This window comes from Parasteatoda tepidariorum, chromosome 5 (assembly GCF_982258835.1).
Source record: "Parasteatoda tepidariorum strain Cologne lab strain chromosome 5, Ptep-v5.0, whole genome shotgun sequence".
Classification (NCBI taxonomy): Eukaryota; Metazoa; Arthropoda; class Arachnida; order Araneae; family Theridiidae; genus Parasteatoda; species Parasteatoda tepidariorum.
The window spans coordinates 75226146-75245645 of record NC_141759.1 but is presented as its reverse complement, the minus strand read 5'-3'; the positions used below and the strand labels follow the sequence as shown (position 1 = coordinate 75245645).

The 19500-nt window shown below is 27.2% G+C and overlaps 2 protein-coding genes across 3 annotated transcripts in view; both read left to right on the top strand.

Annotated features, from left to right (window-relative positions):
* Window positions 1–19500, top strand: part of LOC110282964 (uncharacterized) — a 70783-nt gene that overhangs the window by 44853 nt on the left and 6430 nt on the right. The window lies entirely within an intron of this gene.
* LOC122273127 (uncharacterized) lies at window positions 3730–19142 on the top strand. Of its 2 annotated transcripts, none has more exons than XM_016072732.4 (2): window positions 3730–3874; window positions 17845–19142. In XM_016072732.4, exon 2 carries the CDS (start codon window positions 17857–17859, stop codon window positions 18913–18915), a length of 1059 nt encoding a protein of 352 aa, XP_015928218.3. In that variant the 5' UTR covers window positions 3730–3874; window positions 17845–17856; the 3' UTR covers window positions 18916–19142. The 2 variants fall into 2 exon arrangements, with proteins under 2 accessions (XP_015928218.3, XP_071042107.2); XM_071186006.2 differs by lacking the exon at window positions 3730–3874 and adding an exon at window positions 4405–5276.

Sequence of the window (19500 nt, the reverse complement as noted above, 5' to 3'; positions counted from 1 at the left end):
TTGTAAAGGGAACGATTGTAACAGAGCAAAAATTTCGAGTGTCGGGTTCTAGATTTGGTTTCTAGGTGGCGCACAAGGTTTATTTAATAAATCTACATGTACACCCCTGCTTGCAACCATTTTTATGTACTTTTGAAAGAGTTACATCACAAAAGATATTTTCACGCTACGTAAGTACTTTTTTTGGTATTAGAATATTATATTGTAACAAAGTAATTTTGTTTAAACAAATAAAAATTATTAACCGAATATGTAAGTGGACACCTTAATTAACATTTCAACAGAAAAAAATTTGTTTTGTTAATTAACTAGCATTGTTTTTAACAAATGAAGCTGAAATGACGTCTTGGGGACGATTGTAACAATAAGTAAAGGGACGATTGTAACAGCTGAAAATAAAATTCGTAATTTCAATTGCAAGTGTTTAACCCCTTAGATCCCATTTCTTATGTTTGCAAACCATTACTTAACTCTTTAAGAAACACTAATAGTTTCCTATATCATTTATATTATGCTGCGTGCGCATTATTTTATTTGTCACCTTTCACAGCATAAATTAAAATTTTTAACCCCTTAAAGTTAAAAGCTTAACCCTTTAGGTCTCTGCTCATTATTATTTTTACTCCTAAAATATCACTACTATTTTGATCAATAAAGAAATATATCACAACTATGATAGTATGTATAATTAACTATGTTTTAGTTGAATTTATGAACTGTTACAATTGACCCCGTAAGTGGGGACAATTGTAACAAGTGCTCGACTGTCAAACATTGTTAATAACTAATATAATAACATTTAAAATAAGGTTTTTTTTTTCTAGTAGAGGATAGTCTACTTTACTTGTCTGTCAATTAATACTAATAATATATTGGATTTTTTGTTAGTTAAAAATAATTAAGTAAAAAATTTTACAATTGACCCCACTCTCCCCTTCTATTTATGTTTCGGAATGACAAAATACAAAACTTCAAATCGTTTGAAAGAAATGAGTCTAAGAAACCCTGAAAAATGAATGTATGTATGTATAAACGAATGGATGGATCTTTCATTAGACAAATTTTATAATTGTTTGAAATTTTTTCTCAATTCCCTTAAAATGTTTTCGAGATATGGCGAAATACGCAAAAAAATCAAATTAACATTAAAGGGTTCAAACTTTGGACAGCACACCTGACCAAACTATGAAGACCATATTTCGCAGATTGTGGCTACTCCCTATCATATGAGGCTAGAAATCCGAATCCTTTCAGAAAAGGATATGCTTATTCAGAGAAAGTGCGTTTTTGTGTCTGATTTCGTATCTTAAAATATTGTCTGCACTAATAAATTAACATACTTGATGTCATCCCTTCGATCAATTAAGATTGAGTCCTAGAATGTGAGGATCCGATTATTAGATCAAAAGTTATTCAGGGTTGCTCGTTAATTTTCACTCACTGTACAGGTTTTTATACATGCATATACACAGATATGTTCCTTTGAACCTTAAGACAAAAGATATACGATCTTTATATATCGAGCCAAACACTGAAATTTATTATCACCTTCATCCCACCACTCCCCACGTAGTAGAGAAGTTGAGAAACTAAGTATAGAGTGGATTTTAAAAACTCCTGGTTAGGAAAACTCCTCGTTGAAAACGATACAATTTGCATGTGTCTTTTCTGTATTGCGTTGTTATCAAATGGAAATTCTGTAAATCCATAAAATACCTACATGGAAACCACCTTTAGGAATCGTTTGATGTAAAAATATCACTCTTGCTTACACCTATATCGTCCCAAGCTCCTCAATTTTGTACAGGAATGCTCAAATCTATCTCTCGTCGCATGCTTGTCTTCGCTGAACTTGCGGCATGGAAGAAAGGACTGAAATAGTAAGTAAATATCTTGCTTATTTGTGTATAAAATTATACACAATATTATTTTGTTTTCATGCAATATGTTATATTGTTTTGTATATGAAATTCGTTACATGCTGATTTTTTTCTACTCTAGAATAAGCTGTAGCTTTGTTCTTAATAGTTTTTTCTTCTTCTTAATTTTAAGTGGGTGTTACATTATCGTAAAATTCTACTATATTCTTTCAACACAATAAAATTTATATCTCCTCCTCATCATGAAGTTATTATTACATTCTTTCAACACAATAAAACTCTTTATATCCTCACATTATCGTAAAATTCTACTATATTCCTTCAACACAATAAAATTTATATCTCCTCCTCATCATATAGCTTTTATTACATTTTTCAACATAGTAAAATACTTTATATCCTCTCATTATCGTAAAATTCTACTATATTCTTTCAACACAGTAAAATTCTTTTATATCCTCGCCTCATCATGAAGTTCTTATTACATTCCTTCAACACAATAAAACTCTTTATATCCTCACATTATCGTAAAATTCTACTTTATTCCTTCAACACAATAAAATTTATATCTCCTCCTCATCATGAAGTTCTTATTACATTCTTTCAACACAATAAGACTCTTTATATCCTCACATGATCGTAAAATTCTACTATATTCCTTCAACACAATAAAATTTATATCTCCTCCTTATCATGAAGCTCTTATTATATTTTTCAACACAGTAAAATACTTTATATCCTCTCATTATCGTAAAATTCTACAATATTCTTTCAACACAGTAAAATTCTTTTATATCCTCGCCTCATCATGAAGTTCTTATTATATTCCTTCAACACAATAAAACTCTTTATATCCTCACATTATCGTAAAATTCTACTATATTCTTTCAACACAGTAAAATTCTTTTATATCCTCGCCTCATCATGAAGTTCTTATTACATTCCTTCAACACAATAAAACTCTTTATATCCTCACATTATCGTAAAATTCTACTATATTCTTTCAACACAATAAAATTTATATCTCCTCTTCATCATGAAGTTCTTATTACATTTATTCAACACAGTAAATTACTTTACGTGTCCTCATTATTGTAAAATTCTACAATATTCTTTCAACAAAGTAAAATTTTTATATCAACTCATTATCGCAAAATTGTAATATATTCTTTCAACTGATATGAAGATATTCTCTAACTATTCATTCCCTGAAATTTCAGTAAAATTCGGAGAATTCGCCGTGTATTCCTACGGCCATCTTTCTTCTTTAAAACGAAACGCCCTGAATCCGGTAATTGTAATGAATTTCTGTACAATTAGTAAAATTGACCGTTAAATTAAACTACTGTCTGCACCCTTTTTCGAGAAAAAAGTCCACCAAACTTAAAAATGCCTTCCTTGAAAAAATTTCATGGCGAATAGCCGGCATTGACTTTCAAATATCATATTTGAGATGTTAGAGATTAGTTTGCATATTCACTGAAAATCTTGAAATTAAAACAAAATATCAAGCATTTTATATATTATAACAGGCTAAAATACTTAATAGGTCAATATTTTTCCAATAATTAAGAAAGTATGATGTTTTAAATCCTACTTGCTTTTCTCGTTAATAATTCGTAAACTTTTTGACGTTTTTAATTGTTTTTTAAGCAAATAGTAACTGAATGAAATACCATTGTTTGCACTTCAAGATTCATAATATCACACTGTTTCTCGGTTTACTTTCAATGCTGCTTCAAACTATACCAATGTAACTGTACTTTTTTGAACAATAAAGACAATAATATTATGAATAGAATTCATGTGAAACCAGTTGCATAAATCATCGGAAATGTACTACGTCACTTCCAAATAACAAAAGGATTTCATTTCACCTGCCGCATCTTCATTCAAAAAGATTGAATCTAATTAAAATGACTGACAATAATAATGTTTATAATTTGCCAATTTGTTCACGCAAATGACAGTCAGCTTGGTTCACTTCTTTTTAGGTAAACAATTTGTTTATTTTATTCGCGTTATTAATTATTAATTATCTATCATGACGTTTCTGATTAAATATTATACTATCTTTAAATTAAATTTTATAGCATATTTGTTTACTTTTGAATAAATATGAGAATTATTTATTGAATTTATTTCATTGAATATATTGAATTCATTGTTTGGCTTAGCGTTCTCAGGTGAAAAATATTATATAGGATTGAATTTTAAGCTTCTTTAACATGTATTTAAAAAAAAATACTTAAACACAACAAAAGTAGATTCTAAAAAGTTCATTCCTCTTTCTAATATTTTTTACCAATCAATATTCTGATGTATATAATACCTATATCTATACATATCAAAACATTATGTATAGGTAAAAATATTGGTTACTGTAGCCAGGTGAGGTTTTTTTTTTATAGAGGGAATACATTGTTTTTTTTTATCTTCTCCAATATTTTTCAAGTTTATTTTACATTTTTTCCTATATTTTTAACTATTATTATTTGTTATCCTTTGCAAAAAAAATATCCTCACTAGGCTTGTTACCTCTTTTTATCTAAACCTATATTTTGCCAACCCGATAGCAAAACGACTTCTTTAAAATAAGTTTTGTTATACTTATTTAGTTTTGTTATACTTAATTAATATTTTTCTAATTTTCTAGAGCACCAAAATTAAAGTTAACGCACTATGGCACTTTAAAATAAATATATTCTTTTCAATTTAATCTCTCTAAGAAATTATTTTTCGTTCATTATACTAATTTCCAATTAAGTAGAAAACTTTACAAACTATTTATATTTTTGTACAAACTCTAAAGAAAACGCTCTCGTTTAAATTAGTCAAAACTCATGCAAACAAACATAAATAACTGTTAAAACTCGCAGCACTCATAAAAATAACATATATTTGCAAAGTAACACACACAAAAATTTATACATCTTAATTACTAAATTCAGAAAGTCGCATTGGCGAGATATTCTTCCAGTCAATTCTAGTCGCTCAACATGTATCCTTGAATTCTGACATAAGACTTTCTCATCAATTATGTCAGTATTACTTGATCGAAAAAAGGGTGGAATGGCCCACTGGCAGTAAGAAACACCGTTGATTTTTTTTTGTTTTATTCAATGCCAGAGTAGTTTTCAATTCATGTCACGCTCAATTGATACCCTTGAGAAATGCAAGTTATCAAATTAATAAAAAGAGTAAAAGGCCTCCGATCTGGTTTTATTTTCATTATCTCTCGTGGCTTCCTTAAATATTTCGAACATTTGAAAGTCAAAATGTTAATTATCTTTGTCGCGAGTGGTCTTAAATCAAAGACGATGATAAAGAGGAAGTAATAGGATATTTCTTTATCTCCGCACGAAGATGTTTTAGTTATTTGGGTACATTTATAAGGTGAGATACATAAAATCTATTTTATTTTATCGCGTTTGATAATTGAGTATTTTAGATTAATGTCGATTAAAGACTTAATTTTTATTATTTATGACTTTTTTTAAAATTTTATTATCATGATATTTAAAAAATATTATTGTTATGAGACTGAGATCATTAAATAGGAAATTTAAACTAATAACTTTGCTTGTTTCAAAGTCTAAGAATATTAGTAATATCGATCGGTATCATGATGTTCATTTTTCATGTTATTCTTGAAAATAATTGTTATTATTCCTGACAGTGTCTGTAATCGCTTTTTGCATCATAGTCATAATTCAGAATGTATTCAATAATAATCATTATGGTTTTAATATTTGAGATTGTCCATTGGTATCATGTTAATCATCAATTATTATCATGATATTTAGTAAATATTATTGTTATAAGACTGAGATCATTAAATGGGAAATCTAAAATAATAACTTAGCTTGTTTCGAACTCTAAGAATAATAGCAATGTCTATCTGTATCATTATGTTCATTATCCATGTTATTGTTAAAAAACAAGTGATATTTGTAAAAAAATTAAATGTATAAAGAAACTTAATGACTTATAATAAAATTTAAAACAATGACTAACGCTTAACCAATCATAAAATTCTATTTCGTTTTTCGCTCATCCCTATTTAATTAATGAATTAATATTAAAAAAAAATTGTATTAACATCAAGTGTCATCAACTAAAAGTTCAAAAAAATTTATTTTTACTTGACTGGATGAGTAAAAAGTATTTTATTAATGATTGAAAATTTGAACAAGGCATAAGGAGAGTGTGAGCTAATAGTAGGAATTTAATAAGTGTTATCATTCCTGAAAGTATTAGAAATCACCTTTGGCATCATAGTCATAATTCACAACGTATTAAATAATAATCATTATGCTTTTAATATTTGAGATTGTCAATTGGTATCATGTTAATCATCAATTATTATCATGCTATTTAGTAAATATTATTGTTATAAGACTGAGATCATTCAATGGGAAATCTAAAATAATACCTTTGCTTGTTTCAAAGTCTAAGAATATTTGTAATCTCAATCGGTATCATGATGCTCATGATTCAGGTTATTCTTGAGAAATAAGTGTTATCATTCCTGAATGTGTTAGTAATCGCTTTTGGCATCATAATTCAGAATGTATTAAGCAATAATTATTATGTTTTTAATATTTGAGATTGTCAATTGCTGTCAAGATAATTATCAATTATTACCATGGTTTTTAGTAAGTATTATTGTTATAAGACTGAGATCATTAAATGGAAAATCTAAAATAATACCTTTGCTTTTTTCAAAGTCTAAGAATAATACTAATGTCTATCGGTATCATTATGTTCATTATCCATGTTATTGTTAAAAAACAAGTGATATTTTAAAAAAAATTAAATGTATAAAGAAACTTAATGACTTATAATAAAATTTAAAACAATGACTAACGCTTAACCAATCATAAAATTCTATTTCGTTTTTCGCTCATCCCTATTTAATTAATGAATTAATATAAAAAAAAAATTGTATTAACATCAAGTGTCATCAACTAAAAGTTCAAAAAAATGTATTTTTACTTGACTGGATGAGTAAAAAGTATTTTATTAATGATTGAAAATTTGAACAAGGCATAAGGAGAGTGTGAGCTAATAGTAGGAATTTAATAAGTGTTATCATTCCTGAAAGTATTAGAAATCACCTTTGGCATCATAGTCATAATTCACAACGTATTAAGCAATAATCATTATGGTTTTAATATTTGAGATTGTCAATTGGTATCATGTTAATTATCAATTATTATCATGGTTTTTAGTAAGTATTATTGTTATATGACTGAGATCATTCAATGGGAAATCTAAAATAATACCTTTGCTTGTTTCAAAGTCTAAGAATAATAGTAATGTCTATCGGTATCATTATGTTCATTATCCATGTTATTGTTAAAAAACAAGTGATTTTTTTAAAAAAATTAAATGTATAAAGAAACTTAATGACTTATAATAAAATTTAAAACAATGACTAACGCTTAACCAATCATAAAATTCTATTTCGTTTTTCGCTCATCCCTATTTAATTAATGAATTAATATTAAAAAAACTGTATTAACATCAAGTGTCATCAACTAAAAGTTCAAAAAAATGTATTTTTACTTGACTGGATGAGTAAAAAGTATTTTATTAATGATTGAAAATTTGAACAAGGCATAAGGAGAGTGTGAGCTAATTGTAGGAATTTAATAACTGTTATCATTCCTGAAAGTGTTAGAAATCACCTTTGGCATCATAGTCATAATTCACAACGTATTAAATAATAATCATTATGCTTTTAATATTTGAGATTGTCAATTGGTATCATGTTAATCATCAATTATTATCATGCTATTTATTAAATATTATTGTTATAAGACTGAGATCATTCAATGGGAAATCTAAAATAATACCTTTGCTTGTTTCAAAGTCTAAGAATATTTGTAATCTCAATCGGTATCATGATGCTCATGATTCAGGTTATTCTTGAGAAATAAGTGTTATCATTCCTGAATGTGTTAGTAATCGCTTTTGGCATCATAATTCAGAATGTATTAAGCAATAATTATTATGGTTTTAATATTTGAGATTGTCAATTGGTATTAGGCTAATTATCAATTATTATCATGGTTTTTAGTAAGTATTATTGTTATAAGACTGAGATCATTAAATAGGAAATCTAAAATAATAACTTTGCTTGTTTCAAAGTCTGAGAATAATAGTAATGTCTATCGGTATCATTATGTTCATTATCCATGTTATTGTTAAAAAACAAGTGATATTTTTAAAAAAATTAAATGTATAAAGAAACTTAATGACTTATAATAAAATTTAAAACAATGACTAACGCTTAACCAGTCATAAAATTCTATTTCGTTTTTTGCTCATCCCTATTTAATTAATGAATTAATATTTTAAAAAAACTGTATTAACATCAAGTGTCATCAACTAAATGTTCAAAAAAATTTATTTTTACTTGACTGGATGAGTAAAAAGTATTTTATTAATGATTGAAAATTTGAACAAGGCATAAGGAGAGTGTGAGCTAATAGTAGGAATTTAATAAGTGTTATCATTCCTGAAAGTGTTAGAAATCACCTTTGGCATCATAGTCATAATTCACAACGTATTAAATAATAATCATTATGCTTTTAATATTTGAGACTGTCAATTGGTATCATGTTAATCATCAATTATTATCATGCTATTTAGTAAATATTATTGTTATAAGACTGAGATCATTAAATAGGAAATCTAAAATAAAAACTTTGCCTGTTTCAAAGTCTAAGAATCTTTGTAATCTCTATCGATATCATGATGCTCATGATTCAGGTTATTCTTGAGAAATAAGTGTTATCATTCCTGAATGTGTTAGTAATTGCTTTTGGCATCATAATTCAGAATGTATTAAGCAATAATTATTATGGTTTTAATATTTGAGATTGTCAATTGCTGTCAAGCTAATTATCAATTATTATCATGGTTTTTAGTAAGTATTATTATTATATGACTGAGATCATTAAATAGGAAATCTAAAATAAAAACTTTGCCTGTTTCAAAGTCTAAGAATATTTGTAATCTCAATCGGTATCATGATGCTCATGATTCAGGTTATTCTTGAGAAATAAGTGTTATCATTCCTGAATGTGTTAGTAATTGCTTTTGGCATCATAATTCAGAATGTATTAAGCAATAATTATTATGGTTTTAATATTTGAGATTGCCAATTGCTTTCAAGCTAATTATCAATTATTATCATGGTTTTTAGTAAGTATTATTATTATATGACTGAGATCATTAAATAGGAAATCTAAAATAAAAACTTTGCCTGTTTCAAAGTCTAAGAATATTTGTAATCTCAATCGGTATCATGATGCTCATGATTCAGGTTATTCTTGAGAAATAAGTGTTATCATTCCTGAATGTGTTAGTAATCGCTTTTGGCATCATAATTCAGAATGTATTAAACAATAATTATTATGGTTTTAATATTTGAGATTGCCAATTGCTGTCAAGCTAATTATCAATTATTATCATGGTTTTTAGTAAGTATTATTATTATATGACTGAGATCATTAAATAGGAAATCTAAAATAAAAACTTTGCCTGTTTCAAAGTCTAAGAATATTTGTAATCTCAATCGGTATCATGATGCTCATGATTCAGGTTATTCTTGAGAAATAAGTGTTATCATTCCTGAATGTGTTAGTAATCGTTTTTGGCATCATAGTCATAATTCACAACGTATTAAGCAATAATCATTATGGTTTTAATATTTGAGATTGTCAATTGGTATCATGTTAATTATCAATTTTTATCATGGTTTTTAGTAAGTATTATTGTTATATGACTGAGATCATTCAATGGGAAATCTAAAATAATACCTTTGCTTGTTTCAAAGTCTAAGAATAATAGTAATGTCTATCGGTATCATTATGTTCATTATCCATGTTATTGTTAAAAAACAAGTGATTTTTTTAAAAAAATTAAATGTATAAAGAAACTTAATGACTTATAATAAAATTTAAAACAATGACTAACGCTTAACCAATCATAAAATTCTATTTCGTTTTTCGCTCATCCCTATTTAATTAATGAATTAATATTAAAAAAAACTGTATTAACATCAAGTGTCATCAACTAAAAGTTCAAAAAAATGTATTTTTACTTGACTGGATGAGTAAAAAGTATTTTATTAATGATTGAAAATTTGAACAAGGCATAAGGAGAATGTGAGCTAATAGTAGGAATTTAATAAGTGTTATCATTCCTGAAAGTGTTAGAAATCACCTTTGGCATCATAGTCATAATTCACAACGTATTAAATAATAATCATTATGCTTTTAATATTTGAGATTGTCAATTGGTATCATGTTAATCATCAATTATTATCATGCTATTTATTAAATATTATTGTTATAAGACTGAGATCATTCAATGGGAAATCTAAAATAATACCTTTGCTTGTTTCAAAGTCTAAGAATATTTGTAATCTCAATCGGTATCATGATGCTCATGATTCAGGTTATTCTTGAGAAATAAGTGTTATCATTCCTGAATGTGTTAGTAATCGCTTTTGGCGTCATAATTCAGAATGTATTAAGCAATAATTATTATGGTTTTAATATTTGAGATTGTCAATTGCTGTCAAGCTAATTATCAATTATTATCATGGTTTTTAGTAAGTATTATTGTTATAAGACTGAGATCATTAAATGGGAAATCTAAAATAATACCTTTGCTTTTTTCGAAGTCTAAGAATAATAGTAATGTCTATCGGTATCATTATGTTCATTATCCATGTTATTGTTAAAAAACAAGTGATATTTTAAAAAAAATTAAATGTATAAAGAAACTTAATGACTTATAATAAAATTTAAAACAATGACTAACGCTTAACCAGTCATAAAATTCTATTTCGTTTTTTGCTCATCCCTATTTAATTAATGAATTAATATTTAAAAAAAACTGTATTAACATCAAGTGTCATCAACTAAAAGTTCAAAAAAATTTATTTTTTCTTGACTGGATGAGTAAAAAGTATTTTATTAATGATTGAAAATTTGAACAAGGCATAAGGAGAGTGTGAGCTAATAGTAGGAATTTAATAAGTGTTATCATTCCTGAAAGTGTTAGAAATCACCCTTGGCATCATAGTCATAATTCACAACGTATTAAATAATAATCATTATGCTTTTAATATTTGAGATTGTCAATTGGTATCATGTTAATCATCAATTATTATCATGCTATTTAATAAATATTATTGTTATAAGACTGAGATCATTAAATAGGAAATCTAAAATAAAAACTTTGCCTGTTTCAAAGTCTAAGAATATTTGTAATCTCAATCGGTATCATGATGCTCATGATTCAGGTTATTCTTGAGAAATAAGTGTTATCATTCCTGAATGTGTTAGTAATCGCTTTTGGCATCATAATTCAGAATGTATTAAGCAATAATTATTATGGTTTTAATATTTGAGATTGTCAATTGGTATTAGGCTAATTATCAATTATTATCATGGTTTTTAGTAAGTATTATTGTTATAAGACTGAGATCATTAAATAGGAAATCTAAAATAATAACTTTGCTTGTTTCAAAGTCTGAGAATAATAGTAATGTCTATCGGTATCATTATGTTCATTATCCATGTTATTGTTAAAAAACAAGTGATATTTTTAAAAAAATTAAATGTATAAAGAAACTTAATGACTTATAATAAAATTTAAAACAATGACTAACGCTTAACCAGTCATAAAATTCTATTTCGTTTTTTGCTCATCCCTATTTAATTAATGAATTAATATTTTAAAAAAACTGTATTAACATCAAGTGTCATCAACTAAATGTTCAAAAAAATTTATTTTTACTTGACTGGATGAGTAAAAAGTATTTTATTAATGATTGAAAATTTGAACAAGGCATAAGGAGAGTGTGAGCTAATAGTAGGAATTTAATAAGTGTTATCATTCCTGAAAGTGTTAGAAATCACCTTTGGCATCATAGTCATAATTCACAACGTATTAAATAATAATCATTATGCTTTTAATATTTGAGACTGTCAATTGGTATCATGTTAATCATCAATTATTATCATGCTATTTAGTAAATATTATTGTTATAAGACTGAGATCATTAAATAGGAAATCTAAAATAAAAACTTTGCCTGTTTCAAAGTCTAAGAATCTTTGTAATCTCTATCGATATCATGATGCTCATGATTCAGGTTATTCTTGAGAAATAAGTGTTATCATTCCTGAATGTGTTAGTAATTGCTTTTGGCATCATAATTCAGAATGTATTAAGCAATAATTATTATGGTTTTAATATTTGAGATTGCCAATTGCTGTCAAGCTAATTATCAATTATTATCATGGTTTTTAGTAAGTATTATTATTATATGACTGAGATCATTAAATAGGAAATCTAAAATAAAAACTTTGCCTGTTTCAAAGTCTAAGAATATTTGTAATCTCAATCGGTATCATGATGCTCATGATTCAGGTTATTCTTGAGAAATAAGTGTTATCATTCCTGAATGTGTTAGTAATCGCTTTTGGCATCATAATTCAGAATGTATTAAACAATAATTATTATGGTTTTAATATTTGAGATTGCCAATTGCTGTCAAGCTAATTATCAATTATTATCATGGTTTTTAGTAAGTATTATTGTTATAAGACTGAGATCATTAAATAGGAAATCTGAAATAATAACTTTGCTTGTTTCAAAGTCTAAGAATATTAGTAATCTCAATCGGTATCAGGATGTTCATTATTCAGGTCATTCTTGACAAATAAGTGTAATTATTCCTGAAAGTGTTAGCAATTGCCTTCGGCGTCATAATTCAGAATATATTAAATATTATAGTTTTCATTATGGTTTTAATATTTGAAATCGTCAATTGGTATCATGCCAATCATCAATTATACCACTATTAATTCGACGTAGAATGGGTGTAATTGCTTAAGATTATGAAATACATCGTTAGTCTTTTTGTTTTATTCAATGTCAGAGCACTTCTCGATTCAAGTCATGCTCATTTGATACCCTTGAGAAATGCAAATTAGCAGTTTATTAAATGCTGTGTCTGAGAGTAAAATGTGGTTTTCGCTTTACATCTTTCGCGATTTCTTCAAGTATTCTGATTATTGTCTTGAGAGATGTTAATTCAGCGACGACAAAAAAAGGAGATTGTAAATGGATATTCCCTAATCTCTGCTCAAAAATGTCCTATACTGATACCAAAGTATTACCAGATAACTGATAACAAAGCATCATTTATCTGGCCTTATTTGAAGGCACGTTAGATGAAAATGATTTGGTTTTGTAACACTTACTTATTAGCAATTTTCCAGATGATGCCATGAATGTAAATTGATGTCATAAATAATAAGTTTCATATGGTATCATGTTTTGTTTATGAGGAATCCTTGAATAGTAATTATTCGTTATTTTAAAGCGTGCATTATTTAGTATTCCATTACTTTAAAGTCTCTAAGAGTCAATGATCTTTTTTCAAGTCATATCCTTTATTTAATATACAATGAATTGTTTTAATTTCTGAGATAACTCAAGTTTCAATTGATATTCATTATTCATGATATTCTTTATTCGTGATATATGAAGTTAGAGATTGTTCAGATTTTTTCGCGTCTCATTCATTATTTACGGTATTTAAAATAAGGATTCTTATTATAAAGTCTGGTAATTATGATTATTCATAATATTCTTAAATAATGAGTTACTCTTATTTACGAATATCATGACATTCAAGGTAACAGTCGTTGACTCTTAAAAAATCTGAGAATATCAGCGATTCTTCTTGTTTCTTATTCATTATTTTGGATATTTAAAATAAGTATTGTTATTTTGAAATTTGATAACTATGATTATTCAGATATTCTTAAATAATAAGGGACTCTAATTCAAGAATATCATGACGTTCAATATATCAATCTGTGTCATTGACTCTTAAGAAATCTGACAATGTTCGTGATTTTTTCGTTTCTTATTTATTATTTGGGATATTTAAAATATTGTAATCATAAAGTCTGATAATTATGATTATTCTTGGATAATGAGTGCCTCTTATTTTAAGAATATCATGGCATTCAAGATATCAGACTGTATCATTGACTCTTAAGAAATCTGAGAATGCATGGATATTTTTTCGTTTTTTAGTCATTATTTTGGATATTTAAAATAAGTATTGTTATTTTAAAGTCTGATAACTATGATTATTCATGATATTCTTAAATAATAAGGGACACTTTTTCAAGAAAATTATGACGTTTAATATGTCAATCTGTCTCATTGGCTCTTAAGAAATCTGAGAATATCAGTGATTTTTTTCGTTTCTTACTCATTATTTCGGATACTTAAAATAAGTATTGTTATTTTAAAATCTGATAATTATGATTGTTCATGATATTCTTGAATAATAAGGGACTCTTATTCAAGAATATCATGAATATATCAATCTGTCTCATTGACTCTAAAGAAATCTGAGAATGTTCGTGATTTTTTCGTTTTTTATTCATTATTTAGGATATTCAAAAAAAGTATTTTAAAGCCTGAGAATGTTTGGGATATTAATTAGTGATATTAATTAGTACCATGATATTCGTCACTGATATCTTGAGTAACAAGTGTTATAAAACCTGAAGATGCCAGTGATTTTTTGATACCATTCACGATGCCTTGAATTATTTATTTAAAGCTTGAGAATACCTGAAATATGAACATCATTAATCTGTCTGCTTTATTCAAAGCCAACATATTTCTCAGTTATAACTATATTCAATTGATATCCCTAAAAAAGCAAATTAGCATTTCAATAGGATGTAAAATGCATCCCGGTTTTAAAAAGTTTCTTGGGTATTTGAATCTGAATGTTGAGTCTGAATATGGAAAGTGATCTTAAATCCAAGAAAATGATTATTATAACTTTGCACAGTTCTTAATTATTTGGTTATATTAAAAAATAAGAGGATACTAATTATTTCCTTTTATCATACTTGATCATTGAGTATATTTTCAGCTTAATTTTTTGTTTACTGCTCACTGTACATAAAACGTTTTTTTTTTATTTTTATTTATTTGAAATCCTGATTTTTATGCCATTACTTCAACCTCCTTCGGATTGTGCTTACTTTATAAATGTAATCTCAACTTTATGTTTCTCTTCACTTTTAAACAGAAAAAGACCTTTTCTCCATTTGTAAATTATGAAAAATATTATTAATCTGATTGCGTAAACAGTTAATTTACTAAAATTGGACATTATCAATTAAATCCTTTTAATGGCCATTTAATAGTCATTTATATTATTATTAATAATAATTTACACAAAATTGTAATAAAGGAAAGTTTGAGAAATTTAAAAGTTTTTGCTGCAATAATTAGGGAATTTCTATTGACAAAATCCAAAAACAAGACAGAATTTAAAGAATTCTTTTTTCGAAGCAAAATGCATTTTTATTTAAAAGGGAACAATATTGACTTAATATTTATAAGATAAACGACTCTTTAATCACTAACACCGATGACAGAAGAAAATTTCTTCTTTTTTTTCTTTTCCACAAAAAGTTTAAAACTTAAATTGTTGTTCTTTCATTATAAAGCAATCGTATAATATTCTCGTATCATGTAAAACTTTATGACGAAGTTACTTATCTACCGTTTTACAATTATAAAATGAAGTTATTATTTAATACTCAATTGTTCAATGAATTTTACGATTATTATTATAAAACTGTGTATAAAAACATTTCAACTAAAATAATTAGTACAAATTCACTGCTAAAAATTCTCTTAAACATTTATTAATATTATACATTTATAAATTTCAGCTTTTCGCATTATTGCTAAATTATCTCTACGTCGAAAAATATTTAAATTTCTTAATAACGGAAAATTAAATAAAATTTTGAAAAAATTGTAAATGGGTATAGAGCAGAACCATTAAGTTTAATTCATGAATATAGAATTGGAAACAAAGACTGCTGAACAATAAAAAATTGAAGTCTTTTAAGTAAACAAACTTTATTGTAATAATCATTTCATTATTAAGGATTAAAATTTATTTTGAAATTATTAATTTTATTAGTGGATGAGTAGGAAAAGAACTCGAAATACATTTAACGAAAGTTATGAAAATATGGAAGTGGTTATGGGGGTAATAATATATAATTTTTTTTATCTTAGTTTTATTACGACCTTTTAAAAAACACTTCTAAGCACAATAACAGATACAAACGATTATGTCGGCGCTGTAACAAAAAAAATACGCTTTATAGTTCATTTAATGCAGAAGAATTTAATGAAGATCCGCTTAATTGAAACTATGAAATGTCGCACCCATATCTAACTTTGTGAATGATAGATACGTGATACCGAAAACAAAACAAAAACATTTGAGCGCAGCTGTTAGGCGATTGTCGAGAACGCTCCCTTAACGCCAATAAAAATTTTCGCCAACTGTTTCCAATCCGCGGTATGGTCTGCTTAAACGCTTCCGGAATAGCAAATTTCCATTGAAAATTTTAGTCAGGCAAAACATTAGCAAGTGCGACCTTAGGCTGTGTATTCAAAGTAAAGTGACATGCTTTATCTCTTTGTAGTTAAAAGAATAGTGGTTACTAAACGTTTAAATGCAGGTTTCCTAAAATGCTTATAAATTTTAAAAAGTAGTAGGAAAAGTAAAAACAATTTGTATTTTCATAAATTTTTATACACAGCCATGATTAATACTTCCAAATAAATATATCTAGTTGCAATTCCCATCATTTATCTTTTCCAAATCGAAATTATATATCAAACTAACAAGACGACTAATTTATGTTTAGATGATTAGATATTCCCATATCATCAGCAATGGGCAACATTTCAAAAACGAAAATGAAGAAACTTGTCATTTCTCGAAATAAAATTCTGAGAAAAATAACTAAAGCAAGATGGTTTGTACGAAACAAAGATCTTATAACAGAAAGATTCGACAAGCACGTCGTCAAATTAAACCTGAGATTTTTTGACAAAGCAATGCCTCAAACTTTAATAATATTTTTCAGTACCAGAACCTTGAAGAAAACGTGACGGTGGTGTCGTGTCCACGTAAGAACAAATATACCCATGGGTTAAAGAACACAGGCAGCAATCACGGTGATCTTGTTTGAGAAGAATCGCTCTACGTCAAAGGGAGCACTGAGTTAAAGAGTTATACATTTGTGTTGAATTAAAATGTTAGCCGTTACATTGATTGATTAGAAAAAGATAAAAGTAATTATATTCACTTCTTATAATATGTGATAAAAATTTAAAAATTGCTCTAATTTAAGTATAATTGGATTAAGAATGATTAAAAAAATAAATTTATGAAATAATGGAAATTTTTAAAAGCTAGGAAATATGTAATGCCTATAATGTCATCACATAGCTTTAGGTAAGATTGAGTTATAACGACGAACCGTCTTATGTTCATTTATATTTCTTACTGTCTATCAGATAAAATAATATTTAGTACATCAAGTAAATAAAAAAAGAAATGAACAAGTTAATAAAAGATGCAAATCAGTCAATCAGTGATTAACAAACCAGTAGAGCAATGAATCAAAGAATTTATAAATCAGTGAATTAATGAATTTGTGAATCAGTGAATCAATAGATTTTCGAATCAGTGAATCAATGAATTGGTAGTTTAGTGAATTGTAATTTTAATGAATTGTAAATTCAATGAACTGGTGAATCAGTGAATCAGCAAATGAATAATTCTAAATAAACAATAAAATTATCTAGCTTATGATCTGTAATACGACAGAATGACCAAGATGTAGATTTTTTCCCTCTTGTTTTTTCTTATCAAATTTTTTTCTCCCCTAAACTTTTTTACAAAATTTATATTGCTGCCATCTTTCTGAAACTAATATAGAATTTTTAAAAACTAAGCGTATTTCTTCAATTATCGTTTGTAACTAAACACAATATTTACCAAACTTTTATATTATTTTTTAGATAAAACTCAGGATGAAGTTACATTGGAAGGCATTTCCAACAGTTCCACTGTTGATTTTGTTCGGGTTTTTCCTTAGCTTAGAATGCTTCACCGCTCCATCGTCCGATGTGACTTACGAGGACATCAAAGCTATAAATGCAACATGCAAAGGCTTAGACTCTTGTGAATTACCAAAAAGAGAGAATGCGCATGAACACTGCAACTGTGGTAGCTCCTGCAGTCTTCTCGGAACATGCTGCGTGGACTCAAAATTCAGAAACAATTACGTAGTACCTCTAAAGAACGTTGAATGCGCTTTTAATATTTATGACAAAAAGCACCGTTATGTACCGATGATAAGTAGTTGCGATCCGGATATGCAATCCGATGAAACCAACCGAAAACTCTGCAACAGTACTGCTGAAGAACTAAACGATCCCTTTTTAAAAATACCCGTTACTGATCCCGTAACAGGTATTTCCTACAGGAACTATTATTGCTTCGCTTGCAACAGGAATTACGGAGAAGAACAACCAATACCATGGAATTTTAAAATACAAAGCGGTTGTATACGTAAACCATTTCTTACAAACAATACAATACCGCCTCTCCGTTATGATAGTTACAAAAAGACGTGGGTTATGGACTACGACGACAAAATGTCAATCGACGTTTTCTTAAATACAACCATTCCTGAAGAATTGAAGAATGTTACGCCTTATTGTTATAATCATCACATCGTGTCAGAATGCGATTCTGAATGGACTGATGACGACATCGAAAAGAAATGTTTATCTTATATGGCTCTGGCGAGAATTATAAGTAGTGACGGTTTTTCAATTAAGTACTATCGTAATCCGCATTGCGCCATTTGCAATTATGAGAGCCTAGATAATTTAATGTGTCTCGTAACGGAAGAGATTTACGGTTGGAAGGATTGGAAAACGGATATTTTACTTGTGAAATTATTCTCTCTTCAAGACAAAACTACAAAATGTGACGATAACATGATATACGATCATTTTTCAAAGAAGTGCAGAAGGATATACAAATCAAGGAGGCGTGGAGGAGATAGACTAATAGGAGGATAGAGATTAGTTATGAGATAAAAACAACAACAACAAAAAACATGTTGCTGCTATTTTGCTACTCGTGTCATACCAGACAATGTTCTTTCAATTAATAGTTTATGATTTATCAATCAGTTTATGATTTATCATTACTTCAGTTTTTTCAAAAAGAGTTCAGTGATTGGAAATGAGTATTTATAGTACACCGATTTTTTTTATGAAATGAATTAGTTTCTAAAGAGTTCCAATCTCTTACGAAGAAGAATATGTATTTTAATTTAAATTTAATTAAACTACGTGAATTTAATGGAAAGTGAACATTTATGTGTTGAAATATTATGATGTTCTTAAAACTTAACTTTAATGAGTTTTTTAAGTATATTCTTCAAAGCTCTCCAAGAATAATGAAAAAGCTCCTTAAACTCAAAGAAAAGCTATGTTTTTAAACTATGTGTATCAACAATTCCTCTCTTGTATTTTTTTTTCCTTTAAGAAATATTTTAAAAAAACGTCACTTGCATGAAGAAATTTATTGAAATTACTAATTAATCTTTATTTTTTCTGATTTTCGATGAACTCAAATGCAGCGTTTCAGTAACTTTTCAA